Source organism: Suncus etruscus, chromosome 6, assembly GCF_024139225.1.
Source record: "Suncus etruscus isolate mSunEtr1 chromosome 6, mSunEtr1.pri.cur, whole genome shotgun sequence".
NCBI classification, from domain to species: Eukaryota; Metazoa; Chordata; class Mammalia; order Eulipotyphla; family Soricidae; genus Suncus; species Suncus etruscus.
This window is the reverse complement of record NC_064853.1, coordinates 34,391,985-34,418,925: the sequence shown is the minus strand read 5'-3', so window position 1 is coordinate 34,418,925 and position 26,941 is coordinate 34,391,985. Positions and strand designations below refer to the sequence as shown.

The 26,941-nt window shown below is 51.9% G+C and overlaps 2 protein-coding genes across 3 annotated transcripts in view; one reads left to right on the top strand and one right to left on the bottom strand.

Annotated features, from left to right (window-relative positions):
- The window catches only part of SZT2 (SZT2 subunit of KICSTOR complex), a 74,551-nt gene extending 54,780 nt beyond the window's left edge, over positions 1-19,771 (top strand). The window contains exons 35-71 of the mRNA XM_049775149.1: positions 225-410; positions 893-1,057; positions 1,136-1,223; positions 1,336-1,407; positions 1,550-1,751; positions 2,675-2,774; positions 3,739-3,868; positions 5,325-5,477; positions 5,558-5,660; positions 5,747-5,852; positions 5,934-6,045; positions 6,561-6,679; positions 6,763-6,927; positions 7,101-7,185; positions 7,310-7,474; positions 7,548-7,715; positions 8,017-8,150; positions 8,683-8,849; positions 8,959-9,056; positions 9,139-9,271; positions 9,374-9,504; positions 9,608-9,708; positions 9,777-9,953; positions 10,129-10,396; positions 10,474-10,553; positions 10,628-10,753; positions 10,860-11,056; positions 13,417-13,507; positions 13,692-13,772; positions 13,851-13,925; positions 16,231-16,444; positions 16,782-16,935; positions 17,053-17,175; positions 17,283-17,688; positions 17,818-17,934; positions 18,963-19,031; positions 19,133-19,771. Coding sequence (XP_049631106.1) covers positions 225-410; positions 893-1,057; positions 1,136-1,223; positions 1,336-1,407; positions 1,550-1,751; positions 2,675-2,774; positions 3,739-3,868; positions 5,325-5,477; positions 5,558-5,660; positions 5,747-5,852; positions 5,934-6,045; positions 6,561-6,679; positions 6,763-6,927; positions 7,101-7,185; positions 7,310-7,474; positions 7,548-7,715; positions 8,017-8,150; positions 8,683-8,849; positions 8,959-9,056; positions 9,139-9,271; positions 9,374-9,504; positions 9,608-9,708; positions 9,777-9,953; positions 10,129-10,396; positions 10,474-10,553; positions 10,628-10,753; positions 10,860-11,056; positions 13,417-13,507; positions 13,692-13,772; positions 13,851-13,925; positions 16,231-16,444; positions 16,782-16,935; positions 17,053-17,175; positions 17,283-17,688; positions 17,818-17,934; positions 18,963-19,031; positions 19,133-19,276 — 5,205 coding nt within the window. The 3' untranslated portion in view covers positions 19,277-19,771. The remainder of the gene's footprint in view (positions 1-224; positions 411-892; positions 1,058-1,135; positions 1,224-1,335; positions 1,408-1,549; positions 1,752-2,674; positions 2,775-3,738; positions 3,869-5,324; positions 5,478-5,557; positions 5,661-5,746; positions 5,853-5,933; positions 6,046-6,560; positions 6,680-6,762; positions 6,928-7,100; positions 7,186-7,309; positions 7,475-7,547; positions 7,716-8,016; positions 8,151-8,682; positions 8,850-8,958; positions 9,057-9,138; positions 9,272-9,373; positions 9,505-9,607; positions 9,709-9,776; positions 9,954-10,128; positions 10,397-10,473; positions 10,554-10,627; positions 10,754-10,859; positions 11,057-13,416; positions 13,508-13,691; positions 13,773-13,850; positions 13,926-16,230; positions 16,445-16,781; positions 16,936-17,052; positions 17,176-17,282; positions 17,689-17,817; positions 17,935-18,962; positions 19,032-19,132) is intronic.
- Positions 19,765-21,899, bottom strand: HYI (hydroxypyruvate isomerase (putative)). 2 transcript variants are annotated; one of them, XM_049774991.1, is made up of 8 exons: positions 21,655-21,899; positions 21,455-21,566; positions 20,805-20,919; positions 20,552-20,630; positions 20,416-20,465; positions 20,248-20,317; positions 19,997-20,131; positions 19,765-19,908 (listed from the first exon to the last, which is right to left on the bottom strand). In XM_049774991.1, the coding sequence occupies exons 1-8, from the start codon at positions 21,851-21,853 to the stop codon at positions 19,835-19,837; spliced, it is 834 nt and encodes a 277-aa protein (XP_049630948.1). In that variant the 5' UTR covers positions 21,854-21,899; the 3' UTR covers positions 19,765-19,834. The 2 variants fall into 2 exon arrangements, with proteins under 2 accessions (XP_049630948.1, XP_049630949.1); XM_049774992.1 differs by having other exon boundaries at positions 20,248-20,299.
- Positions 21,900-26,941: the final 5,042 nt, after the last annotated feature.

Sequence of the window (26,941 nt, the reverse complement as noted above, 5' to 3'; positions counted from 1 at the left end):
GATGGCTTCTAGTTGGGATGGAGGGACAGTACAGTAAGTATCCTACCTGGGTTTGATTTCTGTCACCATATATGATACCCCCAGCTCTTACAAAAGTGATTCCTGATAGCAGAGCCAGGAGTAAGCCCTGAGCACTGACGGGTGGCAAAAAAAGAAATTGAACTGATGCCCACTCACCAGAGCTCAGGGTGGCACCCCACTTCTTTCTGGCCTGTTCTTCGCAGATTCGCTGGTTACTGGAGGATGAGATGGTGGGGGCACTCCGAAGAGGGGGCCTCCCCCAGAGCGCTGCCCTGCATCGTGCTGCTGCCCACATCCATAGTTCTCCTGGACGCTCTACCTGCCTTCGCCAAACCTTGCCTCTGAGCTTTGTATTTGGACCAGAACGATCCCTCACACAATTTAAGGAGGTATTCTGTCCTTGGGACAAACCCTATTGGCTGGGGGTCTATCTCCCTAGGCTCCAGGCAAAGTGGGAGGCCCCCTCTTGCCTAAGGGCTTAGAATTAGCCTTCTTTCTTTTATTATTTTTTTGTTTTTGGGCCACAACCGGCGTTGCTCAGGGGTTACTCCTGGCTGTCTGCTCAGAAATAGCTCCTGGCAGGCACGGGGGACCATATGGGACGCCGGGATTCGAACCAACCACCTTTGGTCCTGGATCGGGTGCTTGCAAGGCAAACGCCGCTGTGCTAACTCTCCGGGCCCAGAATTAGCCTCCTTTCTATTCCCTTATTCCTCACTTGCCCAGCTTTGCCAAGAAGTCTGTTGCACCTCAGGCCACACACTGCCCCTTTGTGCCTCAGCCAGGGCCGTGTTCAGACTACAGCTCCAGGGAGTATGAGGGGCTAAGCCATATCAAGGCCTCACTACCACTTTGGCTCCTTGCTCTCCAGGAATTCCGCCGACTCCACCTCCCTGGCCATGTCCTTCTTGAGGACCCAGAGAGTGGCTTCTTCTTCGTGGCAATAGGCCAAGAGGCAGACAGGACTCCGGGAGAGCTCCCCTCAGCAGCCTGGGCTTGGCACAGCCATGAGGCCGAAAGTGTGGAAGTGGGGGAGGTAGGCTTCCCTGGGCTGACAGGAGGGGGTGGATATTCAGTGGGGAACTTGCTCTCAACCTGACTTTCTGCCTCTCAGGCCCTAATATCCAGCCCTCCAGCCCCTGGCTCTCCTGAGGATTCTGAGGTTCCCCCTCTCATCAGTCCACCCAGCCTGCTACAGGGAGGTAAAAGGCAACTGGGCAGCAAAGTCTGAGGGGTCCTGTTTCTGGTTCCACTTGCAGAGGGCAGACCTGGGCAGGACTGAGAGGGAGCTCAGATACCTTCTTCTCTTCCCAGGGGGCCAGCCAGAGCCCAGCCGAGGACTGAGCCTTATGTCCAGTCAGGGTAGTGTGGATTCAGACCAGCTAGGTAAGCAGGAGGAGAAGGCTGAAGGGAAATGTGGAAAAGTCTGGGGAGGCACCAGGGGGGATGAGCCTGGAAGGGCCCCCCCAGCCACATGCACCCTGGGACTGAGATGAACCAGGCTTCAACTTTAGCACATTTGACACAGGCTATGATGGCGGCAGCAGCGGCTCAGACAGTGAGGGTCCCAGTGAAGCCCTGGGCGAGAAGGCCCCCTTCGTACTGCGAAGCCCCCCTGGACTGGTGCCTCCACAGCCTGTGCTCCCAGGCCTCCCTGGTCCCTGCCTGCCTGACTTCTGGCTCATTGTGCGGGTGCTACAGGACCGTGTGGAGGTCTACGCACATGCACGGTAGGAGGACTTGTGATCCTGACTCAGATGGCAACTCCTTCCCTGCTCCCACAACAGCCCTTTCCAGTGGGGCTCAAATCAAAGGGTTTAGTCTCAGGTTGGGGGCTCCTAACATGTAGCAGAAAGCACATGACACTGATTTCCAATTGGGATGGAAAAGCTGATGAGGTGTGCACTCACTTTCAGGCAACTAAGCTTTCAGGCAATTTCAGAAACTGATATTTTAGAAGAAGAAAAAAGAAGAAGGGATAATAGATAGTATTTAACACATGCTTTCAATGTGGCAGTCAGTGTTCTGAGTGATTTTGCTAATGCTAATCTAATCTCTTCTGTATAACAACCTCACCAAGTATAGCCATTCTTTCGTTTGTTTGATTTGGCGGCCAAACCCAGCAGAGCTCAGGGCTTATTCCTAGCCTATGCTCAGGAATCACTTTGTGGGTTGGGGAGGGAAGATGACTAGGGGACCAAATGAGGTGCCAGGGATCAAACCTGGGCCAGCCACTTGCTAAGTAAATGTCATACCTGCTGTGCTATTGCTCCAGCTCCAAATGCTATCCTTGAATGAGAAAAGACTCAAGGACAGCTAGTGAGCAGCAGAGCCAGGGTTCATATCTAGGCATCAGTGCTCCTTTGATCACAGAGTGAGGTAGGGGGGGAATGAAGAGAAGGAATGAGATATTCTGAAAGAAAATGTAAGGATGATGAAGAGGGAGTTGATGGACCTGTATGGTACCTGCATACAAGCTGGTGCGGCTGTACAGATCTTAAAATTCCAGAGAATGGGAAGCTCTGTTTTTCCCTTTTTCTTTAGTGTTTTTCTTTGTTCAACTTTACTTTGCTTCCATGGGCCCTCTCTTATAACCCAACACCCTCACCAATTTTTTCTCTCTGCAATTTTGTGTCTGATCCTTCCTTCCTAGGAGCCTGATTCGGGAGGATTGTGGGCCAGGCTCTGAGTGTCGCCATCTGCAGCAGCTCCTGGTGAGGCGAGTTGGGGAGATCTGCAGGGAAGTCAACCAGGTAAGGGGTAGCCAAGGACATGCTCTCTAGTGAACATCCCAGGCATAGGAATTTGGGTTTTTTTTAATTTGTTTTTTGGGCCACACCTGGCAGTGACACTCAGGGTTACTCCTGGTTCTACACTCAGAAATTTCTCCTGGCAGACTCAGGGGACATATGGGGTGCTGGGATTCGAAACAGAATCTGTCCTGTGTTGGCCGTGTGCAAGGCAAACGCCCTACCGCTGAGCTATCGCTCTGGTCCCAAGGCACAGGAGTTTCCAGGAACTGTACCCTCTGAGGCTGTAGATCATGTTGGACTTTGTCACTTACTGGGATGCTTTATATCCAGGATCACCCACAGACTAGGAAGCTGCCCTCTGAGCCCCCAGTAATGTGGCTCCCCTCAGCTATTCCTGGTACTATGAGCCTTTCCTCTCTCTGCACAGTGTGGTCAAAAGGGATAGGTCAGTGGGGGGTGGATACAGTGAACCACAACATTCACAAAGTTCCAGGATAATTGTGGAAGATTTGGCCAAGGATACGTAGAGACGGGTAACAGATCTGAAGTCCGTGGGGCCTCTCCCCTTGGAAGCAGTGAAAGATGGTGAATAGATTATGGCAGAGTAGAGATAAGCAATTCTTATTTGGGGGGGGGGTCACACCCGGCAGCGCTCAGGAGTTACTCCTGGCTCTGCACTCAAAAATTGCTCCTGGCAGGCTCGGGGGACCAGATGGGACCAACTGGGTCTGTCCCGGGTCATCTGTGTACAAGGCAAATGCCCCATCGATATGCTATTGCTGTGGCCCTAGATTGGGCATTTCTGACTAGAGTCCATTGAGCAGAAACCTAAGCCTAGAGCCTTTGGAAATAGAGCCCAGAGAGCCCCTTGTCTCCCTGGCCTTTTTTCTCCCTTCACCACCCACCACCACCAATTCAGAAGGGAACATTTGCATGCCCTGAGACTTGCTTCCTCCTCCCCAAGCGGCTGCTACTCCAGGACCTTCATGACAGTCATGTGTGCAACTCTTTGCTGGTGGCCGAGAGTGAAGAGGACTTGTGGCGAAGCGAGACCCTCTTCCACTCTCGTCAGCGGGCCCCGCTGCCCAGTGATGGTGAGAGCACCCCACCCCCAGTCTTCCTCATAAGTGCTCAGGCCCGTTCCTGTATCTAGGAAGAAGCCAAAGACAGTGACTCAGTGAGAGCAAGGACGAGGGCACTGACTAGGTTTGCTGGCTGCTGGTATCCCACTAAGGGTATAGAATGAGGTTTCTTTTCAGACAGCTTAGCAGTGAAGGCAGCATGAGTACATTGGAACTAAAAGAAAAGCCACTAGAAGGGAGAAGCCGAGCAGAAGAAAAGGGATACTAGATGGGTACCCAGTTTTGCCTGCCTTGCTTCCCAGGAGCATTGTCTCTGGGGTATACCAGAAAGAGCGAGGGAGTAGGGTTGGAGCAGACATAAAGGTCTGTTCATGATGAGAGAAGACGAGAAGGGAGGGCCTCCCTGTTGAGACAACGGGCTTTCACCCCAGTAAACAGGCCCAGGATCTCTTTGGTGGTTTCTGAAACTTATAATCATGGTGGAGAACCCATCAACTCAGGATGGCCATGGTCATGACATTTTTAGTCCCTTCTCTTTCTCTTCTTGGCAGTCTCTCACCCAGGCTCATAGAGCAAAACACAGTCATCATTCTTCCACAGCTCTTTTTCTCTCCTGGTTTAAAGGTAAAATCAATGACTTGCTTTCAACATTCTCAGCAAGACTGTAGGCGACTGTTCTAGCGACTCAGAGAGCGTATGTCTCAGCGCATTCTGGGGTTGTCTTTACATCAAAGTAACGTGCCACAATTAGTGGGCTTCCCAGGGATTTGAAGGCTGCTTCTGTAAAATTAAGCAGGGGCTGGGACATCCAAGCACTTTTACTTCAAAATGACTTCCAGCTGCCTGAGATATGGCCAGTCAGGATCTAGGCACGGCCCATCCTTGTTTTAGTCTCACATATGTTTTCACTGAAACCCTTAGCAACCAGCATTGTGCTGCAAACTCTGCAGCCTCTTGGGTCTCCTAAATGCTGCTCATGTCTCAGAACAACTTTCCCTGGGAAATCTCATGGCCACCTTTCTTGTTAACCTGGAAACCTGGAAGAGGTTAGCCAGGCATCAGCCATGCCTATGAGCTCTTCACACTGCCTTGTGAGTTTATTAGGTCTAGCTGTCCTCCAAAGCATGCATGCACATGCACGCACGCACACACACAGTATGAGCACACCAATACCCTTTCTTAAAATGAGGTCATTGTTACCAGTGCTTGTGAGGACACAGATGAGAGTCAATAAAGACTTCCTCTTCATTCTTTCTTCTCTCTACTATAACTCAGAAAGCCCTTGAGGTCTGACTTACCTTTTCAAGGCCATACCTGGCCCTTTCTCCTTCCTCCAGGGAGAGTCCTCAACTGTCCTACTAGGAAGGAGGGCAGAGGTGCCAAGGGAATGAGGTCCTTTGGGTTGCTTCTGGGTGAGATTTCTGTATCCAGCTGGCTCCTGTTTCCCACATGGTCTCCCTTCCCTCAGATTATGCTGCTGATGAGAGCTGTGCACCCCGTGGGTACCTGGCCGCCACAATGCAGTTTGTCCCTGGCCATTTCTCCTGTGATGTTGTGTGGGGAACTGTGATTCGAGTCCACTCACGCCTTAAAATGGGGCCCAGCATGGGGGTCTCTCGGGGTACGTGGCTGGTGTGGGCCGGTGGGGCAGGGTGAGAGGAGTGTGGTGAGGGGCCTTTCTGACCTACGTTACTCCTACAGCCATCCAAGCCCTGCGCTCTGTGCTCAATGCCTTCTCCGTGGTGAACAGGAAGAACATGTTCGTGTATCAGGAGCGAGCAACAAAGGCAGTGTACTATCTCCGGTAGGGCTGCCTTGGAAAGAAGGCTTAGGCAGGGAATGGGGGTGATGGAGAAGGAGCTTGTCACAGACTTCAGCACTCTTCCCCAGGCTTTTGGAGACGTCGTGCAGCGAGCGGCCATGGGATGGTGATGCCCTGCCCCCATCACTTGCTCTGTCCCGAAGCCAGGAACCCATCTACTTAGAGGAAGCCTCGGCATGTATCCTCGCCTCCTCTCTTCCTGCCCTTTGCTGCCTCCATGCTCCCCACAGTTGCACTGACCTGTGTTTTCTGCAGGGTCCTCGTTCTCCCCTGGACATGGTCACCAGTCGTAGCTCTGACACTGCACGTCCCGTGGGCCAAGTGGACAGGCACATCCAGCTGCTGGTGCATGGTGTAGGGCAGGCAGGTAGGAACTGCGAGGATGGGGATGAGGTATCTGAAAGAGGGTCCAGGATCATATAGGGTCCCCATGGAGCCTTCCTCTAATGCTAGCCCATGCATCACTCTGGCTTCTCTTTAGCATTACTGAGTGAGAAAGGGCAGGTTCTTGGAATGTTTAGGGCTTAAAAACTGAGGCTGCCCAGAGCCATTGAAAGTGATGCTGGGTATATGGGATCCCATAGCCTAAGAGCAGGAGCAGGTTTGGGATGAAGAGGAGGGAGGGGTTCCATTAGGGATATTTTGGCCTGAGGTTTCAAGTAAGCAGTTGGCTATCTAGCTAGTGTTCATAAAAACTTACTGGGTCCTGGGGCAAGAGAGGTGCTACTAATATTGTTCTCATTTTATAGATGAGGACACTGAGTGAGGCAAGGGCCTCACTCCAGAACACAGGGAAAGGTTTGAGTCTAGGGGTAATGAACTGGAGTGGGACTATCCAGATACTCTGAGTATTTCCATTCTCACTCTATTGACCGCATCAAGGTCCTGAGATAACAGATGAGCTTGTGCGGGTTCTGCGCCGGCGCCTGGATGAGGCTACACTGGATGTCATCACGGTCATGCTTGTCCGGAACTGTAAACTGACCCCCGCGGATGTGGAGGTCAGCTTCCTCCTTGAACCCAGCAATCCTCCAGCCCAGGAGCAGAGATACTTTTGGCCCTGACTGCCTTTTCTACTCTGCAGTTCATACAACCCCCTGGAAGCCTCCCTTCTGAGGTGTTGCACCTGGCCCTGCCTCCCTCCTGCCGGCCCTGGCTCCCAGCCCTGGCCTGGTACCTGCGACAGAACTTGCTCATCTTCCTGCACTCCCCCAAGTACACCGACAGCAATAGCCGGAACCACTTCCAGGTGCAAGTCCATCCACCTCCAGCCCAGTCCCTTACTGTGAACCTTCCATTTTCTTCACATAGGCCCCAAATCTGGATTTGCTTTGGAGCTGCCCCCTTTCTGCTTGTTCTGGGGTACCTGCCCCTAGTACTCTCCATGTGCCTGATCTCAGTGCTCTGGTTTTTTTCCCCCAGCATCCTCTCCCACCACAGGGTGGCCTTCCCGACTTGGATATCTACTTATATAACAAGCCTGGGGGACAGGGCACTGGAGGCAAAGGTACAGTGTCACAGGTCTGGGGTTCTTGAGGGGTCTTTGTGGGCTGCAACTGTGGAGAATGAAGTGAGGATGGGTTTGTATACAAGAGACTTGGACCTGAGCCTTCCTGTGGATTTCTACCCAGGGGTCGCCTGTATTACGCTAGCCTTTGTGGATGAGAGAGGGTTCCCCATCTCACTGGCTCCATGGGCTGCCTCTCCTCCGGGGTCTCCAGACCCACTGCAAGAGGAGGATTTTGAACAGCTGACCCAGGTTATTCGCTGCCCACTCGGACCAGACAGTTCTTCAGGTAAGTCGGGTTCTCCGTGAATACCATTGGAGTGAGGGGCATCTTCACGTGAATCCCTCATTCTTTCCTCCAGCTCTAGATGGGGCCCCGCGCCTTCGCCTGGATGTGTGGGAGAAGGGAAACATCAGTATTGTGCAGCTTGAGGAGAAGCTTCGAGGGGCAGCTCGCCAGGCCCTGGCTGACGCCATCCTGGAACTGCAGCTGCTGCCTGCCCCCCTGTGCACAGAAGACATGGCCCCAGGTAAGGAGGCTCAGCTATGCAGCCCAGACAGCTCTGTGGACACTGAGGGCACCAAGGAGCATTAAGGAACATGGTGAGAAGGAGCCTCTCCTCCACTCTGTTCCTTGGCAGGGGCGAGGGCACCATGGGGCCATGTCCTCAGCTCCCTTCATGTAGGCATAGCCAGTGCCCACCCTGCTGTGCACTGTCCTCCCAGCCACTTGAGATAGGCATACCACTGTCACACCCTTCTTGGGGCAGGGTCACATGGTATAGGGATTGTTCACCAGGGATAGGAATCTGCAGTGTCTATTGTCTACAGGAAGTCTCCGGAGTGGGTCATTGGATACCAAGAGCCCAGCAGGTCGGGCGAGCACCTTCCCCCCCAGTCCTGGCCCTGGCGAGCCTGTGACTCCCCCCAGCAAAGCTGGTCGCCGGAGCTTCTGGGATATGCTGGTATTGGGGCGTGGGAAGATGAGGGGACTTGGCCTCTATCTTCTGATTTGTCTTTTACTCTACCCACAAATCATACTCAGGTCTCCTTTTATTAGCAGGGTGATAGGGAGTCAACACTCAGTGTCTACTACTCATATAGTGCTCAGGGATCATTTCCAGCAGTGTTCAAGGGATCTTGGGGTGCCAGGTTGAACTCTAGGGTTCCCACATGTGCAACATGCGCTCCAGTCTTTGAACTGCTCCCTAGCATCCCCAGTTCCCAAATTCCTTGCATATGAAAATGCTCTGACTCCTGGCTCAGTCTTCACAGGATTTGGCAGCTCTTTGCCTCTCTGTTGGTCAAGTGCCTCACCTCCATTTTTTCTCATCAGAGCCAGTGAGGAAGCTGAGGCTTAGGAGAGTTGAGGCACAGCCTCTGGGGCAGCTGGGCCCTGGAGCTGGGCTCTGGATATTACTACTGCACAGTGCCTCCATGCCCTCCCCCCACCCACTCTTTCTGTAGCCCCTCCTCATTCATTGCATTACCTCCTAGAGTAAAACAGAGTGTGGAGACTTGGGTTCCCCCAAAACAACGGACGACATTGTCCTGGATCGGCCAGAAGACACACGGGGTCGGAGGCGTCACAAAACTGACAATGTTCGGACTCCAGGTGGAAGTGAGCGGACACCAGGTGCAGATTCTGGAACCCAGAGGCCAAAGTGTGTATGAGTCTTGTCACAGCAGGATGTGGTGTGGACTCACAGGCAGGCCCTGGGTTTGTGTAAGTGTCAGGTCTGAGCATGGGGTCTTGCTCCTGCTGTCTCTCAGACGCCGGACCACACAGCTTGAGGAGGGCGAGGTAGGGACCCTGCAGCCTGTGTTTGCTCACGTCACTCAGCGCTGGATGGAGTTCATGGTCCAGATTGGTGAGCACCAGCTTCCACCCCTGCCCCTGTGACCTGGTGCATGTTAGTCCTGTGCCACTGACCACCTCTGTCCTACTTCCAGGTTGCGCATCTGTTTCCAAGAGCTCCATCCACATGGTATCCCGCTTCCTTCTCCCATCCATCCTGTCGGAGTTTAGTGCTCTGGTTACCTCGATGGCCGGAGACACCAGAGTCTGTGTCTTCGAGCAGCATATGTGAGTTCCATGCCACATGGAGGCCAAGAAGTGGGGCCAGGCTCGAGGAAGTGGTGACTGGGAGCTGCTGGGGATGGTCTGCAGTGTGCTCTCCCTCCCTAGGGGTTCAGAGCCTGCTGTCTTCAGCCCCTGTTCCCTTGGACAGCTGGGCCCCACGCCCCACCCAGCTGCTGAGCGGCACCTTCTGCTTCTGGGAAGGAACTTCCTGCAGTGGAGGCGACCAACCCAGCAAGGTGAGGACACAACCAGGGGTTAGGAGTTTTGAGGAATCTGCTTCTGTAGGGACTGCCTACCCCAGACCCTTACAGTCCTGCTCTGCCTCCTTGTGTCCCGTAGCTGCCAAAAATATGCAGCGCTTTGAGCCTGGCAGTGATGGAAGCCCGGGGCGAAATGCTCCCCGACAGAGGTTCTTGCTGCTGGAGGTTGTGGACAAGAAGGTATATGGGGTTTGGTGCTGAGAGGGAGGGGGCTGCTGGACACTACTGACCCTAAGCCTAACTTTCAGCTGCAGCTGTTGACCTACAACTGGGCTCCAGACCTGGGTGCAGCGCTGGGCCGTGCACTGGGTCGTCTGGTGCAGTGGCAGAATGCACGCGCCCACCTCATCTTCTGCCTCCTCAGCCAGAAGCTTGGCCTCTTCCACCACTACGGGCAGCTGGACTTCCCTGTGCGGGATGAGAAGGTGCCCATGCTCCCTCTCTTGAGTTCTGGATTGGAAGCACCAGCTCAAGCCAGGGAGAGGACAGGCTAAGAGCAGAGCTAATGCCAAGGGGGTCTCAGAGAGGAGGGCAGGGGTGAGAGACGGCCTCTGAGGACAAAAGCCAGGAACTTACTGTGAGACTCCCTCTTTCTCGAAGGACCCAAACCCATTCCTCCTGCCGACCGTGGAAGCAGAGTCTCTCATCCGGAATGCCAGCCCCCCACTGAGCCGAGAGCAGGGCCGGCTAAGCGGGGCCTCTCGGGGCGGGGGCGCCCTCGCCCTGGACACATTTCCTTTTGATGAGGCCCTGAGGGATATCACTGCTGCCCGCCCCAGCTCCTCACTTGGGCCTGTGCCCCGACCCCCTGATCCTGTCACCTATCATGGACACCAGTTCCTGGAGATCAAGATGGCAGAGCGCAGAGGTGAGGACCCTAGGCAGGGGGCAAGGGCCACTGTGGCATCCACAGGGCAGGATTCTCACCAATACCTTTGTCCCCAGAGTTGGAGCGCCAGATGAAGATGGAGAACCTGTTTGTGACCTGGCAGCAGCGGTCAGCCCCAGCCAGTATGCCCATCAGTGTGAGTGCCCGTACCACTCCCCCGGGCACCCTGCCCTGCCTCTGTGCTGGTACTAACTACCCCTTGCCTGCCAGGCTGGGGAGCTGGAAACCCTGAAGCAGTCATCCCGTCTGGTGCACTACTGCGCCACAGCCCTGCTCTTCCACCCCGCTGCCTGGCTGCATGGCCCTCCCGAACCCTCGGCACCTCCTGAGGGCCAGGTAAGGCTCCAGACTCCCAGATTTCTCCAGGGGCTCCCCCTTAGCACTCTTTCCTTCAACTCCTCCCCTGGAATGGCTGAGCCTTCCTTAATCTTTGTCCTCACAGCGGAGGCGGCCTGAGTCGGGTTCTGGCAGCCGAGAGGCCCCTGCGTGCTGCGAATCTTCAGATGCAACCCCACCAGGGCCCCGTGAGGAGCCCTGGCTGAAGGAGCTGAGCTTGGCTTTCCTGCAGCAGTATGTGCAGTACCTTCAGAGTGTGGGCTTTGTGCTGGTGCCACTGCGCCCTCCCTCGCCTGCTCGCAGGTGCGCCCCCCCCTTTCAGCACACCTCGGGACTCGCATGGTTCTTCTCATTAGGTCTGCACACTCACCAGAGCACCCCTCCACACATGAACCAGCACTCTGCACATCTAGGCACATAACCGTGTGTGACTCACTGAACTCAACCATGTATGTTTCCGTGCTGTCACAATGACACAAAACCCCTATGCACACAGGACCCCCCAACCACCCATGTACAGGCCCCTAAGCTATGGGTTCTGGGTCAGAATGACTCCATTCATGGTGACTTCTCATCGCTCCTGAAATTTCACATTGTGTCCAGCCCAGGAAGGTGTTTTTTCACGAGGCGTTCTCACTACTCCTGCCTAGGTCTTCTGGCCTCTAAGCTCTCTGAACCTAGTGACACCTCCACAACCACCTTTCCCTTTCTGTGTCACACCTCAAATTCCCAGGAGACCCCTGCTCTCTGTTCCTCTCAGTGTCCAGGCCCCTGCTGTTTGGGCCCCCAGGCCCTCTCCAGAGCTATCTAGTCACGTGACAGGTTCCTTTCAAGTCTTCACATTTATGAGTTTAGCTCGGCATTTTCTTCTTTCTGTTTTAAAGCTAATGAGTGGAGCTTTGTCAGAACAGACAGCATCAGTTGTATAGTGGCTTCATGACAGGGATGTGTCCATGAAAATGTCATCATGTGAGCACCATGGAGTGGAGTTGCATATACCTCCATGGAAACACCTTCTATCCCCTTTTGACAGATGGTTCACCATTGACCAAACTGTCACTAAATCTTGTGTGACTGATTCCTCACTCAAGACACCATGCTTGCCCATAAAGCCAGTCTGACTCCTCAGCTCCCATCTACCAGAGGAGGAAAGGACATGCTGTGCCTTGGGGACCCTGTCTCTCTCATTTATAACAGGCTTGCTGCAGAGCAGTTTCTCTGCTCACTGCCCAGACAGCCCAGTCCTGTAGGAGCTTCTCTGAGACTTCACATACTTCCAGTGTACCAAAGCTCTTCCTACAAATCTCAATTCCTTTTCCCTTTTTTATGATTCTTTTCTCTTTTGGTTTTTGGGCCACACCCTGCTGTGTGGCTTTGTACTCAAGAATCACTCCCAGTGGGACTCGGAAGACCATATGTGGTGCCAGACATTAAACTAAGGTTGACTGCATTCAAGGCAAGCGTCTTAATACCTGCTATCTCTCCAACCCCCCTAAAATACCTTTTTATGTTTTGCGGTTATACCGTAAAAGGTACTCAGGGTACTAAGTACTAGGTACTCAGGGACCTAGGGTCCCCTCCAGACAACTTTCAGCTAACTAGTCTAGTGTCAGTGTCAGGGCCGAAGACATGCAGCTGCTCAGGCCCTGCAGTGCCAGGGATTACCTGGGCCAGGAAACTCCACAAATGTACTCAGCCATTCTCAAGGACCATGTAGTGCTGCAGATCAAATTAATGCTGCTAGCCATTGGCAAGGCCAGTGTCTTAACCCCTGTAAAATTCCTCTAGCCCCTGAATTCCATTTCAAAATGAGAGATACTGAGTTAATTTTAAAAAAAAGTACATTTCTAGGACAGAATCTAAAGTTAGGCCTTCTTTTCTCACCAACCTATAATTGTCACCAGTCACCAGTTAAGTCTTGTTTCGATATCCTGGAGGGTTAAGGGACATTTCTTTGCCCCAGAGCCACACACACACACACACACACTCTCTCTCTCTCTCTCTCTCTCTCTCTCTCTCTCTCTCTCTCTCTCTCACTCTTTTCTCTTTTCTCTCTCACTCTCTTCTCTCTTTCTCTTTCTCTCTCTCCTCTACACACACACACTCTCTTTTCTCTTTTCTCTCTCTCACTCTTTCTTCTCTCTTTCTCTCTCTCTCTCCTCTATAGCCAAACACCCTTTTGTTCTGTTCTTCAGAATACTTTCATGCTTTTGTCTCCTGCTCTGATCTTTGAACCCCAGTAGACCTCTGGAATGTTGAAACTGCCCTTCTCTAACAAAGAAAGAGCCCTTTACCTGTTGAGGAAAGTGCCTAAGCAGGCATTAAGCATCTTGAACTTTCCTCACAAAATCTTAGATATTACCTGCTTCCCAGAAGGGTCCCAAATATTAAGCAACCTCTCCTACCTTCATCATCCTCCTGCTAAAGAGCCTGACCTCACCTTCCACTGGGCATGCTTGCACTGCCCTGAAGGCAGTGCCTGCTGTGGAGAGCACAGCCTGGATTCCAGTCCCCACTTCACTGTTTGGCACACCATAGAGCCTGCTGCAGGCTCCCCTGTAGGACTCTCTGTCACTAAACTGATTGTGTGCAGGGCACATGGGGCCAGTCACTATTCATTCACTCCACTGAAGATGCCTGGTTCACATTCTTCTCTTCTCCAGCACCAGCCGGCTGCGGGCCATGGCCATCCTTGGGACAGAAGGTCGAGGTTCCTTCTCTTGCCCCAAAACCAAGACTGATGGGAGCCCCAAGGTATGCACTACATGCCTTCTCTGGCAGTAGAATTGGTGATGTTCTGCTACTGGGGTCATAGAGCCTAAAAGAGTACTCACAAGGTCCTACAGCCAAGAACTGGGGGCGGTGTCTTCCTCCCTGTTGGTTCCAGGTTGGGAAGCCCCTGTACTTCCCATTGAACCCCACATTTTTCCTTTTTCAGAGTACCAGCTCTCCAGTCACCACCTACCACCTGCAGCGGGCACTGCCTGGGGGCATCATCCTCATAGAGCTGACATTCCAGGTGTGTGAGGGGCACTAGGGGCGAGTCCATACAGCCTCTCTCCTGCCCTCCTCGCCTAACTTTTTACCCTCTCTCCAGGGCTGTTACTTCTGTGTCAAACAGTTTGCCCTGGAATGTTCCCGAATCCCCATGGGACAAGCTGTCAACTCTCAGGTAGGTGGTAGAAATGGGGGTGGTGCAGATATGGGGTATCAGGCATCATCCATGCACCCTTAGTGTGTTTGGCCAGTAAGCAAAATGCCTATGTTAGGTCCAGTGATGACCTGGTGCTGGTGGCCAGCCAGTTCAGAGTTCATTGCAGTGCCGGTCAGCCACAGCTGATCCAGAGCTGATTCAGCCAGAGCTGGAGAGTGCAAGCCTATCCCTCACAGTGGCTGCTATAACCCAGTGTTTATTTATTCTGTTAGTCAGGACATCTGAGTGCAGAGAACAGTTTAGCAGGAGGGTTTTGCTAGTTAGTCCTGACCTGATCTAGAGCTGGGTATAGTGTGATAGTGTCAGTCTAGTTATTAGCACTTAGGATGATTCTTACAGTCCAGTCACACTGCACACTCTGGACATTCAGTTCTCATTCATGTCCCACTGTCTCAGAATGAGCCTGAAGAAAAGGGAAAAATCACTGGAGCCCCCTGTGCTGAGTGATGAGCTCAACTGTATCAGTTTCCTGGGCCTATCAAGCTGGCCCAGGCTTTTATGCGCGTGTTGAGTTTCTGGAAGATCAGCTCTGACTAGATCCAGTCTATCCCCTTCCAGTCCAGATAAAACCCTTCTCATATCTGAATAGCTCACATCCAGCCCTTAGATGATTGCCTTTGGCTTGGTGTGAATGCCAAGAGAGGTGTGGGATTATGTCACTGGAAAGTAGGATGAGTATGCACAGGAGCCCACCTGTATCAAAGCCCTTGAACAGAAACTATGGACTACACATTGCTGTAGTAGAGGCAGGAATTAACCCCAGGTCTCTCCAGCTGCTGAAGGTTTCTGGCTTCCCCGACAGCTTCACTCTTTTACCGACTCATCCTCTTTCTGACTAATCTCTGCCCCTACTTAGATTTCTAAATTCCCTGGTTGCTGCAATTATATATTAGATTTTAAGTACCTACACTAAGATAAAAGCAGCACTACTTCTGCTATACAAATAAGAAATAGATTCCTGGACACACAGTTGGTAGCACAAACCGAGGTTTCTGGGCGCATCGTTGGTCATTTCAGGCTTTCACACTGTCTCCGACTTGATGAAGACCTTTATGATTCTGAAATGGACAAACTGTCACTTGTTCAAGATCATATAATAGTTCCTCTGACCCCTGGGCTATTGCTGCCTCATTGAGCCTTCCTTTCCTCCTAGTAACTGCCCAGTGCCACATCCCAGCATCCACACCAATTGCTCCCTCCTAGTAATGCCCTGTCCAGTTGGAACAGTGCCAACTCCATGTCCTGGCCTCCCTCATCTTTGGCTTGTCCACTCATTCATAGATCAAGTATAGGAGGCCTATCTTAGCTGGGCCTTGGCAGGACTCCCAAGTGAGGCTTTATGAGTGAGTCAGATCAGGGAGACTTCCAGGAATGGTACAAAAATGCAGAGAGGTGAACATGAGATTTTCTTGGACAAAGCAGGTAGCATGATGGGAACAGAGCTGGAGAGTGGGGAGAGTAATGGTGATGCACATCTGACTACCCTGTCCAGTCTGCAGCTGCTTTGTTTCTTGTCCTCTGACATGCTGTGGATTTTACTCATGCTCCCACTATTTACTGCTCTTCCCTGAGTGCAGGCTTAGCCTTCCTTTCCTGGTGCATCCCTAGCATTAGAGAAGTACCTGGCAATACTCACCAGTGTCTGTGTACCAGTGACAGGCCAGGGTACAAAATGAATGGAGCAAAACGACCCTTGTCAGGTCTGGGAGTGGTAGAGAATGTGGTTTGTATGTATGAAACCCTGGCTGCGTTCTGTCCCCAACCTAAGCACCACCGATGTGGTCTATGTAAAACCACAAGATCTAGAAGATAACCCTGGTAGTAGAGCACATGCCCCAAGTGTGGGAGGCTTGAGAAGCACCAAAGCCTGAGGCCTGCATCTTAAGGTTGGACTCTTCATGAGCGGCACCATCCTCCAGAACACCACTGGGCATTGCTCCTGCAATAAATAAAGATGAGCAAAGGCCCACCTAGCTCTGTACACAGAAACTCTGGGTTCACTGCAGTCCCCTGAGCACTACTGGGTAGGTTTGTCCCTCCACCCCCCAAAAAGGGGGAAAAGTCCATCTCAGAGCAAGGTCACACTGTCCTGAAAAGTTAAGGAGGGGTTCCCCTTAGCAGTTGTTCTCTGGCAGGATCCCCCAGACCCAGAGTAACAGGATAACAGGATGAGTCTTTCACTTTCTGTCTCTGGGAAAGAGTGAGACAGAGGTGACGTGCTGGGCTCCACTGCCTCTCTCACCTGTCCCCGTGCCACCTGCAGCTGTCCATGCTGTTCACGGAGGAGTGTGACAAGGTGCGGGACCTGATGCACGTGCACTCATTCAGCTACGACTTCCACCTGCGCCTGGTGCACCAGCATGTGCTGGGCACCCACCTGGCACTGCGCCACGGCTACCACCTGACCACCTTCCTGCGCCACTTCCTGGTCCATCACCCTGATGGGCCCCACTTTGGCCGTAATCACATCTACCAAGGTGGGTGCCCAGGGCAAACCAATGAATTTTAAAGAACAGGTCACAAGAGTGTACAGCTGGGACCCAGTGGGTACCCTACCTTGGACATTACCTGCCACGTCACTGCACTTAGATACTGTGACTGTTGGGTCTTCAGTTCTTCACAACCTGTCTCATGTTAGAATGAAGGGCCTGTGTCACACATGCGCCACCCTCTATGTGTCCTTATTCTGTACCCCTCCTTGTCTCACAGGAAGTGGCTGAGCCCATCGATTAGCACCCTTAGGAACACCACATCCCTTGCCCTTCCAGATTATGGCATCTGTCCTATGCTCCATGTCTTGTCACTTGCCCACAGGGACACTGGAGCTCCCCACGCCACTCATCGCTGCCCACCAGCTGTATAATTACGTGGCTGACCATGCCAGTTTCTACCACATGAAACCACTAAGGATGGCCCGGCCCGGGGGCCCGGAACAGAATGAGTATGCCCTGGTGTCTGCATGGCACAGGTATAGTGGGCATGATGGGCATGGCTGCTCAGCCAGAGCACAGGCATGAGACTGAGGGAAGAAGGGGATAGGAGTGGCTTTAGCACTTCAGGGTTGACCTTGCCACCCCTTGCTCAGTTCTGGCTCCTACCTGGACTCGGAGGGACTTCGCCACCAGGACGACTTTAATGTGTCTCTGCTCGTCTGTCATTCTGCTGCACCTTTTGAGGAGCAAGGAGAGGCCGAACGGCATGTTCTGCGGTGAGCGGGGCTCCTACCTGGCTGTGCCTGTCCTCCACCTCTCCCTGCCCAGGCCTGGTGTATGTCCATGAACGTGACCACCACTATGTTTATTTCCCTCCCTGTAGGCTGCAGTTCTTTGTGGTGCTCACCAGCCAACGTGAGCTCTTCCCCAGACTTACAGCAGACATTCGCCGCTTCCGGAAGCCACCCAGACTGCCCCCTGAGCCTGAGGCTTCTGGGACTTGTTCTGGTAGCCCTGGGGAGGCCTCTGGTGTTGGTCCGGGCCCTGGACTGGCTCCTCTGTTCCCTCCATTGGCTGCAGAAGTGGGCGTTGCACGGGCGCGGCTGGCTCAACTGGTGCGAATGGCAGGAGGGCACTGCCGACGGGACACCCTCTGGAAGCGCCTCTTTCTGTTGGAGCCCCCAGGGCCTGACCGGCTAAGGCTCGGGGGGCGCCTAGCCCTGGCCGAGCTGGAGGAACTCCTAGAAGCAGTTCATGCCAAATCCATTGGGGACATTGACCCCCAGCTGGTGAGAGGCTATGGATACCAGAAGGGGCTGGGATGAGATGCTGGGAATTCCCTGGGCAGCTGAGGCAGAGCAAGTAGGGTCTTAGGTGGCTCTGGGACAGTACCTCAGGGCCTGTGGACCCTCCCCCAGGATTGCTTCCTGTCCATGACGGTCTCTTGGTACCAGAGTCTGATCAAGGTTCTTCTGAGCCGATTTCCCCAGAGCTGTCGCCATTTCCAGAGCCCAGACCTGAGCACTCAGTACCTGGTAAGTGCTTTGGATCTTTCTCCACAAGGGGAAACAGCAGAACCCTTCTCAGAGATGACATGTGTCAAAAGGCCAGATCCAAGCTGTGCTCTAGAGGGAGACTTTCCACAAACTCACACACATACCTTGACTGAACACAGAGTTGCTCTCAGAGATCAAGGCTGGAGGCCCAACAGAGACCTCTTGGTTATCCAAAGCAGCCGAGATACTGAGGAGCACAACTGTGGGAGTCGAGTGAATGGCTGAGCAAGGGGTGACCATATGGGTGATAGAAATGCTGCAGTGGGGCCCGGAGAGATAGCACAGCAGTGTTTGCCTTGCAAGCAGCCGATCCAGGACCAAAGGTGGTTGGTTCGAATCCCGGTGTCCCATATGGTCCCTGCCAGGAGCTATTTCTGAGCAGACAGCCAGGAGTAACCCCTGAGCAACGCTGGGTGTAGCCCAAAAACTAAAAAAAAAAAGAAAGAAAAAGAAAAGAAATGCTGCAGTGAATGTGGTTCTGGGGGAAGTGATAAGTCTGAGGCCAAGGACCCTCCAAGACCCCAGATAAGACTATCTGTATATAAGTCTGTGTCCATGTGGAATTGGAAGATTAATGCAGAGTCGGAGGCCCCAAAAATAGAAGAAAAAAATGGCTACAGCAAAGCTAGGTATTAGGGCACAAATACACCTTGCCACTCACAGACATTGCTAAAGGGATTAGAAGAGAAGACACAGAGATGGATGCAGGGAGGGTCGTATCTGGGCAAAGAACTCAGCTTGGCTGGCTGGCTGGCTGGCTCTAGTGAGGGCCTCTCAATAGAAGACCCTAGAACCTTCTTGCCAAGCGCGCCTTATTCTTTTGAGGCTCAGCAAGCTGGCCCAGATGAGGGCTAGGCTTGATAAGGAGATGGATATTGGGGTATAGGTGGGGAGATAGGGGGAGATCTCCCATCTTGAAACCCTCCATCCAGGCTCCCCCAAGAAGGGCCTTCACTCCATGGGTAAGCAGGGCTTAGCTGCCTGCCTTTTCTTGTCTTTTACCACAGGTTGTGCTGAATCAGAAGTTTACAGACTGTTTTGTGCTGGTCTTTCTGGACTCTCACTTGGGAAAGACGGTGAGAACAGGGTCTGCCCAGTGGGAGCACGTGGTTTTCTTGAAACACCCTGTTCCCTGTGTGCCTTCCTCCTCTCAGCATTGCACCCCTGTGTTTCCCAGTCTCTGACAGTGGTTTTCCGAGAGCCCTTCCCTGTTCAACCCAAGGACAGCGAGAGCCCCCCAGCCCAGCTGGTCTCCACCTACCACCACCTCGAGTCTGTCATCAACACAGCCTGTTTCACCCTCTGGACCCGACTTCTCTGAGGAAATCCTCCACTCACCAACTAACACGCCTCACCGCCAGGGGCTGCCCTCCCCAGACTCACAGCTGCTGGCCAGCCTAGCATTCTGCAGGGTCAGATCAGTTCCTCTCAAGTCACTGGGCCCTTCCAGCAAGACTTTCCCCGCTCCCCTAACCGCAGGCACTCACCCCTTTGAGTTCCCTGCCCCACCTTATTTCCCTCTGGCCTCCGTCTCCCATTTGGACTTGCCAGCAGGACATCACCATGACAGTGCAGTGCCCATCTCAGCGTGCCTTTAATACCTGGGACCACAGGCAAGTCCTCTGCTGGGACCCTTGGCTTCTCGTCTGGAGATGAGGAGAGCCGCAGCACTTGCACCCTCCCGTGGCAGCGCCGGCACAGACTGGAGGACCATGTGGGAGATTAGCCCTTCCCCACAGGAGGGTAATGGCCCACAGAAACTGAAGGATTAGACACTGTGTGTCCTCTCCCCAAATAACAAACACAGAAAAAGGTTTGGCAGCTTGTCTTTACTTTAGATACAGTGTCCAGACAGAGGTGGGAGGTAGAACACAAGGCCTCACTGGCCAGTCCTGGGGTAGCCCCGCTTATCCCAGTAGGAACGGAGCCAGCTCAAGCCCTCTGCTGTGTCTCCTGAAGAGAGAGGGGAGCCTTTGTCCCACAACTGTCCCACCAGGTCTCCCTTCCCCTGACCAGGCCTGTGCCTTAGCTCATCCCTCACCTTGAGGTTGGTACTCGCAGCCCACGAAACCTCTGTAGCCTTCATCCTCCAACAGTTGGAACAGATACGGGAAGTTCAGTTCTCCGGGGCTCCCAGGTTCCCCCCGGCCAGGAACCTGTGCTATCTGCACATGCCCTGGGGACACATGGGGGCAGAAGTGGGCCCAAATTCCTGCAACCTAGGGCCAGAGTCAGGAGGAAGGACGAAGAAGCACCACAGAGCAGGAAAGCAAAGGAAGTGATTCCTCTTACCCACGATGGGTAAGAACTCTTGGATGGTTTTGGTCAGGTTTCCTCCCATGATCTGCCAATGGAATAAGTCCTGGCACAGAGAATCCCAGTCAAAGACCCTTCGGGCCTTACCACCCATCCCACACTTGAAGCGAGTGCTTTCTGAGAAGCATTCCCTCTCCCACTCACCATTTGTAACTGGAGGTTGGGCCTTCCAACCTTCTGTAAGATGGCTGCCGCTGGGAGAGAAACCAGGAAGGGTCTTAAGACTCAGGGAGAAGGCAGGTGCTAAAGGGCAGGCAAGGGCATAGGGTGGATGGCCTACCCTGCTGGGGTGTGTCCAGGAAGTAACGGGGGTCTGTGATACGTGTGTTAATGGGCTCCAGCAGTCCCACGAGGTTCTCCTATTGCCATGTCGGATCCGTGAATAGAGGATCCCCCAGTCTGTCTCTCACTGGCCCCGACCCTCATGAGTCCCGCTGACTAGGGCAGATGCCAAGGTTTGCACTTGAGTCAGTTTTGCCCTCGTGCACTTCCACTGCACACTTCACGTGAGTGTATCGTTTTTGCTGTCTCACCTGAGCCAGAACTCCAGCAGCATGCTTCAAATTCTCCAGAAACACTGCCTCCATTTCGCCCCTCATGGCCGCTCCGTCAGCCCCCTGGGGTACTCTGCCGGCCATCAGGTGAATCCTGGGGAAGACGGCACCAGGGGGGCTGTGCAGTCCCTCTATGATGAGGGCACCCTCGGTTTCTGTGCGCATGTTTCCCAGCTGGTTTGTAACCCCCTACACGTAGCAGCAGCTTTTATTTTTTTGGCCAGTTCCTGCTCGGCTTCCTCAGGCTTTGCCACTTACCTGATGAACTCCACTCTGGACCTAACCACCTCACCTTTTGCCAGTCAACCCCAACCAGCAACATCTCCAAAACCCCTCCCTCTCCCATCCCCAAATGTGCTCTACAGGAGCGAGCATCCTCTAGCCTGCAGCCAGGCTTGGGAGGCCCAAAGGCCCACTCCACCCCATTCCTCCCCAACCCGGGGCGCAGCTTCTCAGACCCGTGCTGCCTGCGGCTCCAGCGGGCCACTATACCAGCACTGACACCCGGGGTGTCGCCAACTGAGAATGAGGCTAATAACAAAAGGGCAGTTTGCCGAGGGCTGGGGCTGGAGGAGGGCCAGACCTTCCAGGCCTGTGCGTGTGGGCCCGAGCCTGGCGGGTTCCAGTACCTGGGGCAGCCCAGGGCCTTGGCGTACTGCACCGCCTGCTCCAGGCCCTCTCGGAAAGCCGCCTGCCTCCCAGGCACGGCGCCCAGCCCCATCTCCCCCTTCTCTCGGTCTCCTGCGAAGGGAACAGGCTTCAGTCACGCCCCGCCGGGTCTCCCGGAGCCCCGACCCTCCCAGCGCCGGGGTCGGTCCCCGCCAGGCACCGGGAGGCGTGTTGATCAGCACCAGCTTGAGCCCCGCTTCCCGCGCCGCGCGTGCCAGCGCCTCGGGGCGCTCCGCGTAGGGCCAGCCCACCTCGGCCGCCTCGAAGCCCGAGCTGCCCGCGGCTCGGAGTCGCGCCGGGAGGTCAGGGAGCTCGGGGAACAGCCACGACACGTTGGCCGAGAAGCGTAGCGGTGCCATGGCCCGCGGGGACACGAGCGCCGACCGAGCGCAGGCGGCCGGAAGGCGGAAACCGGCGGCGGAGGAGTGGCCAAGCGGGACACTGGGGGCGCGCTGGGGATGCGAGCCGGTCTGTGCTTGCCTTTTTTGCTTAGAAGAGCAAAGTGTTGTCAACCCTCGAACAATCCAGAAAAAAGTGACACTTTCCAGAAAGGAGACATGATGGAAAGGAAACGCAACTGGGAAGGAAGGCGCTTATTGCATGAGGGCTCAATCACTAGCACCCTAGTCCCCAGAACCCCACCAGGAGTAAGCCCTGAGCACGGCAAGGTGTGACCCCAAACTCAAAAATCAGCAAATATATTTAAAACCAACAAAATTCAGAGGGTCGGAGAGATAACATGGAGATAGGGCGTTTGCCTTGCATGCAGAAGGAAGGTGATTCGAATCCCGGCGTCCCATATGGTCCCCGGAGCCTGTCAGGAGCAATTTCTGAGCCTAGTGCCAGGAGTAACCCCTGAGAGCTGCCAAGTGTGACCCAAAAACAAACAAAAAATTTTTTTTCAGAAAGGAAAATTAGAAGTGCAGGCAAGGGGAGACCCTGGGCAGTGACAGGCAGATGCCAGGGACAGCCCTGAGATGCTGGTACCAGAGCAAGTGGTGGGCCTGGAGATGACGAAGAACCCGGGTGCAAATGAGAGAGACCAGTTAAAAGTGAGGGATATGGGAGCTGGAGTGATTCATAGTGCAGCAGGGAGAGCACCTCTCTTGCACGCAGTCAACCTGAGTTCAGTCTTAGGTATCCCATAAAATCCCCCAAGCACCATTAGGAATGATTCCTGTGTGTGGAACTAGATGTGATCCCAAAACAAAAACAACCCCCACAAAAAAGTGAATGACTGTTAATATTCCCAGAGATTGTATAGTGTCTGTTCACTGTGGAACCAACCAAGTTGTGTGGTCAGATGAAGAGCGAGCAAGGACACTCTGAACCAGTTAACTTGCCCTTATCAGCTAGAAAATAAGTTTTCCTGGGGCCAGAGCAGTGGGTACAGTGGATAAGGCTTTTGCCTCATGCACAACAGACCTGGGTTGGATCCCTGACATCCCAAATGGTCCCCTAGCATCACCACCAAGTGTGTCCAATAATCAAAAACAAAAGGAAAGAAGTATGCCAGACCTGGAAGATAGTGCAAAGGGCTGCAGCCTTCCATGGGGAGCCACTGATTTGACCCCATCTGCAAAGTCCCCAGGGCTCTGCTGCCTACCACCACTCAGAAGTGTGCCCCCCCCCAAAAAAATGGTAAAGAACCTGGCGGCTTCAAGAATTTCCTTCAAGAATGCTGAGTGTACTTAATGCATTTGTATGACCTGCTTTTTCATTCAGTCTTATTTTGCATTTATTTACTATTCTTCAAAGTCATCCCATCAGCCGCTCAATGCTCCAGACCTAGACTTTATCATAAAACATAAAAAAAAAAACAACATTAGGACTTTTAAATGTGTGTGAAGTGCATGCATTGTAAAAGCACTCTAAGGTATCTATTGAAACATTTCCTTATGTTCTTATGTCCATGTAGCCATGACGGGTTAAGGGTTCAACTGTTCAAAATCCTTTGTAAGGAAAACTGTCTCTACCACTGAGAGTGGAAAGGGGGTGGTGTCTGTGCCTTCAGAGTCTCAGTTAATTGAACGTAGTATGAGGGGCTAGTGGTGTCCTTTAGTCAAAGGGCCTGAATCCATGAGCTCACAGAAGATTCATTCCTTCTTCATTTAATAAAGACAATGAGCCAGATATCCTCAGTTCCAAGGAAACACTGTAGGTCAAGTAAGACATGGTGCCTCCAGATGCTGCTAGTGACTGCAGAAACTTGAGTGATGGAAAACCAGACAATAATGAAAAGTGAGAGCTGAAGGGGGTATTAGTAGTGCTCTAGCACCAGGAGTAAACTGTTGCAACAAACTCAGACTTTCCTGAATTTCTGAGCCTCTCCTTTTGTTTTTGTTTTGAGGACCATGATCAGCTGTGCTCAGGGCTTACTCCTGACTGCACTCAGGGATCACTCCTTGTGGAGCCTCAGTAACCAAATAGGTTCTGGGAGTCAATTCCAGCTGGGCCTCCTTCAAGGCAAGCTCCTACCCAGTGCTACCTCTCCAGCTCCACCTGAACCTCTTAATGAGTCTTTTGAGTGCAACCTGCTGGAATTTAGGGCCTCTGTTCCTCCCCTTTGAACTATCTTCTATCTAGCCTCTATGCTTTTTGGATTCATTTAGATGAATGTAGTTCAACCACAACTGAAGACGTTGGACAGATTCATAACGTTGGAATTATATGGTCAAAAAAATGGAAACATGTTTAAATTCTTCATGGTTATGCTAAATTGCTTCTCAAAACTGTGGATAAATTTCCGTGTAGACATCATCTGGTATATTTTTGTGCTGACATGGACAAATGGAAGCTCTGAATGCAACATTAGCTGGGTGAACTCAACTTCCTCTGCTCACCACTTTCCCAGAGCAGGCCCACTCAGACTCAGGGATCTGACTGATCTCACTTTCAGGGATCTGACTGATCCCACAGTTCACCCCATGCTTGGCAGCTTCTTTTTCTTCTCCAGTGCCAATTCAAGAAAAGACACCACCAGCTACTGATTCTTGCCCATTTCAGCTAGCATTAACCTTAGAACTTTGACTTGTCCTGGAATATGTATCTTGGTATTAGTCCAAACAGGATATGACCTTACTACGTTTAAATTTTAATCAATTCAGTCTTGATTCACTATGTCTGCAATCCAATGTTGGCCATGCAGAGTAACATTCATGCCAAGTCATTCCTTTATTAACACTTCAGTATAAATCTCTGAGTATGAAAATTCCACTTCCGACTGTAAAAGCAGCACCATCTGCTGGGGTCTGTACCAGAAACAGGATTTCTTCAACCTCTAATGGACATGCCTCTGTTTGCAGGCATACTCTTTAGGGAAACAGATACGATAAATAAATGAGATGTACTTTTTTTCTTTATTTACTGTAACACCTTCACATTATCACAATAAATATTAAAGGGGGGGATAGTACAGGGGTAGGGCTTTGCATGTGACAGATCCTAATTCAATCCCTGGCACATATATGGTTCCCTGAGCATCACAAGCAGTGACTCCTGAGCAGGAATAGAGAGGCAGAAATAGACCCTGAACATTGCCAGATATGATCCCAAAATCAAAAATAAATACAGGGACTAGAGCAATATTACAGCAGGTAGAGCCCTTGCCTTGCATGTAGCCGACCTGGGTTCAACCCCCAGCTTCCTATAAGGTTCCCTGAGCACAGCCAAGAGCGATCCCTGAGTGCAAAGCCAGGAATAAGCCTTGAGATCTGCTTGGTGTGACCCAAAAACAAACCAAAAAAGAATAAAATCAATGAAAATTATTTTCTTTGTTCTCTATTTGACTGTCTTGGCAACACACAAAGTTATTACAAATCTTGATTCTTTGCATTTAATTTTGAATCAAAATATTTGCACAGTTAAGTCCTGGGATGCCAATAATTATATTGATGGTGGCTAAAACTTCAGTCTCATTTGGATTGCACTTGCCAATTTGATTAAAAAAAAAAAACAACCTCCGAGCCAGAGCAATAGCACAGCGGGTAGAGAGTTAGCCTTGCACGTGGTGAACCCAGGTTTGAACCTCAACATCCGATATGGTTCACAGAGCCTACAGGTAGTATTTCTAAGTGCAGATCCAGGAATAATTCAAGTGCTGAAGCCTCATCCCCCACCCTATCTCCCTAGGTAACTTGACCTTACCTGCAAGACCCCGCCCATTCCTGGGAGGGGTCTTGGAAAAGGTAGATAAGGTAGGACCAGAGGGGATTAGGGCTCTTTGGCTCTGGGCTCTCTCGCTTCTGGTCTTTGGCCAGCATGGAGCCCAAAGGGAAGATGGCTGAAAGGAGTTAAGAGGCAGGGCTAGTTAAGAATGGCTGAATGCTTGAAAGGTTATGATATAGGCCACACATGTGGTGGATAGGATGAATAAAGCTGATGCTTCCTGATGCCTGTCTTTGGATGAGTCTGATTCCGCCGTTCACCTAAACCTGGGACCCGCCAGCTGAATGGGTGATGGCTTCCATCACCATCCAGCAACATTATTAATTATTTAATGCAACAAAGTGCCACCAGATATGACCCCAAAACAAAAGAAAACAAAAACACTTCATGTAAATGCAAATCAAAGGGGCCGGAGAGATAGCATGGAGGTAAGGCGTTTGCCTTTCATGCAGAAGGTCATCAGTTCTAATCCTGATGTCCCATATGGTCCCCAAGCCTGCCAGGAGCGATTTCTGAGCATGGAGCCAGGAGTAACCCCTGAGCACTGCCGGGTGTGACCCAAAAAAATGCAAATCAAAATCTCAATAAAAGTTCAATTCTATACCTTTCAGATTGGAAAAAATTTGATAGAATATCTTTATTCAATCTATTCAGATTTAAAATGCTAGGATATTTTTCATTTGGCTAGTCAAATTTCATCACTGTCCATTTGGGCACTTTAATATTAGTAGATATACATAGTTTCTAATCTATTTCAAAATGATTCACTCTAATAGAAGAGATTTTCCATTGGAATTATATATATCCATATATATATGTATGAAGATTGGGGGACATTTGTTAGGCAATGGCATTTATTGGGTAGGAATTAGGTAAACTGGAATGTGTATTTACTGCTGCTAGAAGAATAAATCATTGCAACAATTTTTGGGAAACAGTTTGGTGTTTATCTGTTAAAGTGAAGCGTTCATCTACCATTGATCCAGCACCTCTTTTCCCAGGGGCAGCCCCTGGAAAAGCATCTCAGAAAAATGCTGAGAAACAAGTCTAGTGACGTTCAGAGCAGCACTGTTTATGTTGCAAAAATATGGAGCTAATCCAGGTGTCCATCAACACATGATGACTGTATTGGGCTTTAGCCATATTGCTGCATATAAAAGTAAAGAGAAAACTGGTGACTCAAATAATAAAATTGAGTTTGCTCTGTGTGAGAGGAATTATATAAAGAACTTAGCAAAGTCTGGGTCAAATTAAGAACATCAGTGTGAACCCACTAAATG

Excerpts from the sequence above, each read along its gene's own strand:
- HYI (XM_049774991.1), bottom strand. The coding sequence starts at position 21,853 with ATGGCACCGCTACGCTTCTCGGCCAACGTGTCGTGGCTGTTCCCCGAG. Across the intron at positions 20,318-20,415 it reads CCAACCTCCAGTTACAAATG|GACTTATTCCATTGGCAGAT; the intron begins GTGAGTGGGAGA and ends TCTCTGTGCCAG. Across the intron at positions 19,909-19,996 it reads CTGCGAGTACCAACCTCAAG|GAGACACAGCAGAGGGCTTG; the intron begins GTGAGGGATGAG and ends CTCTCTCTTCAG.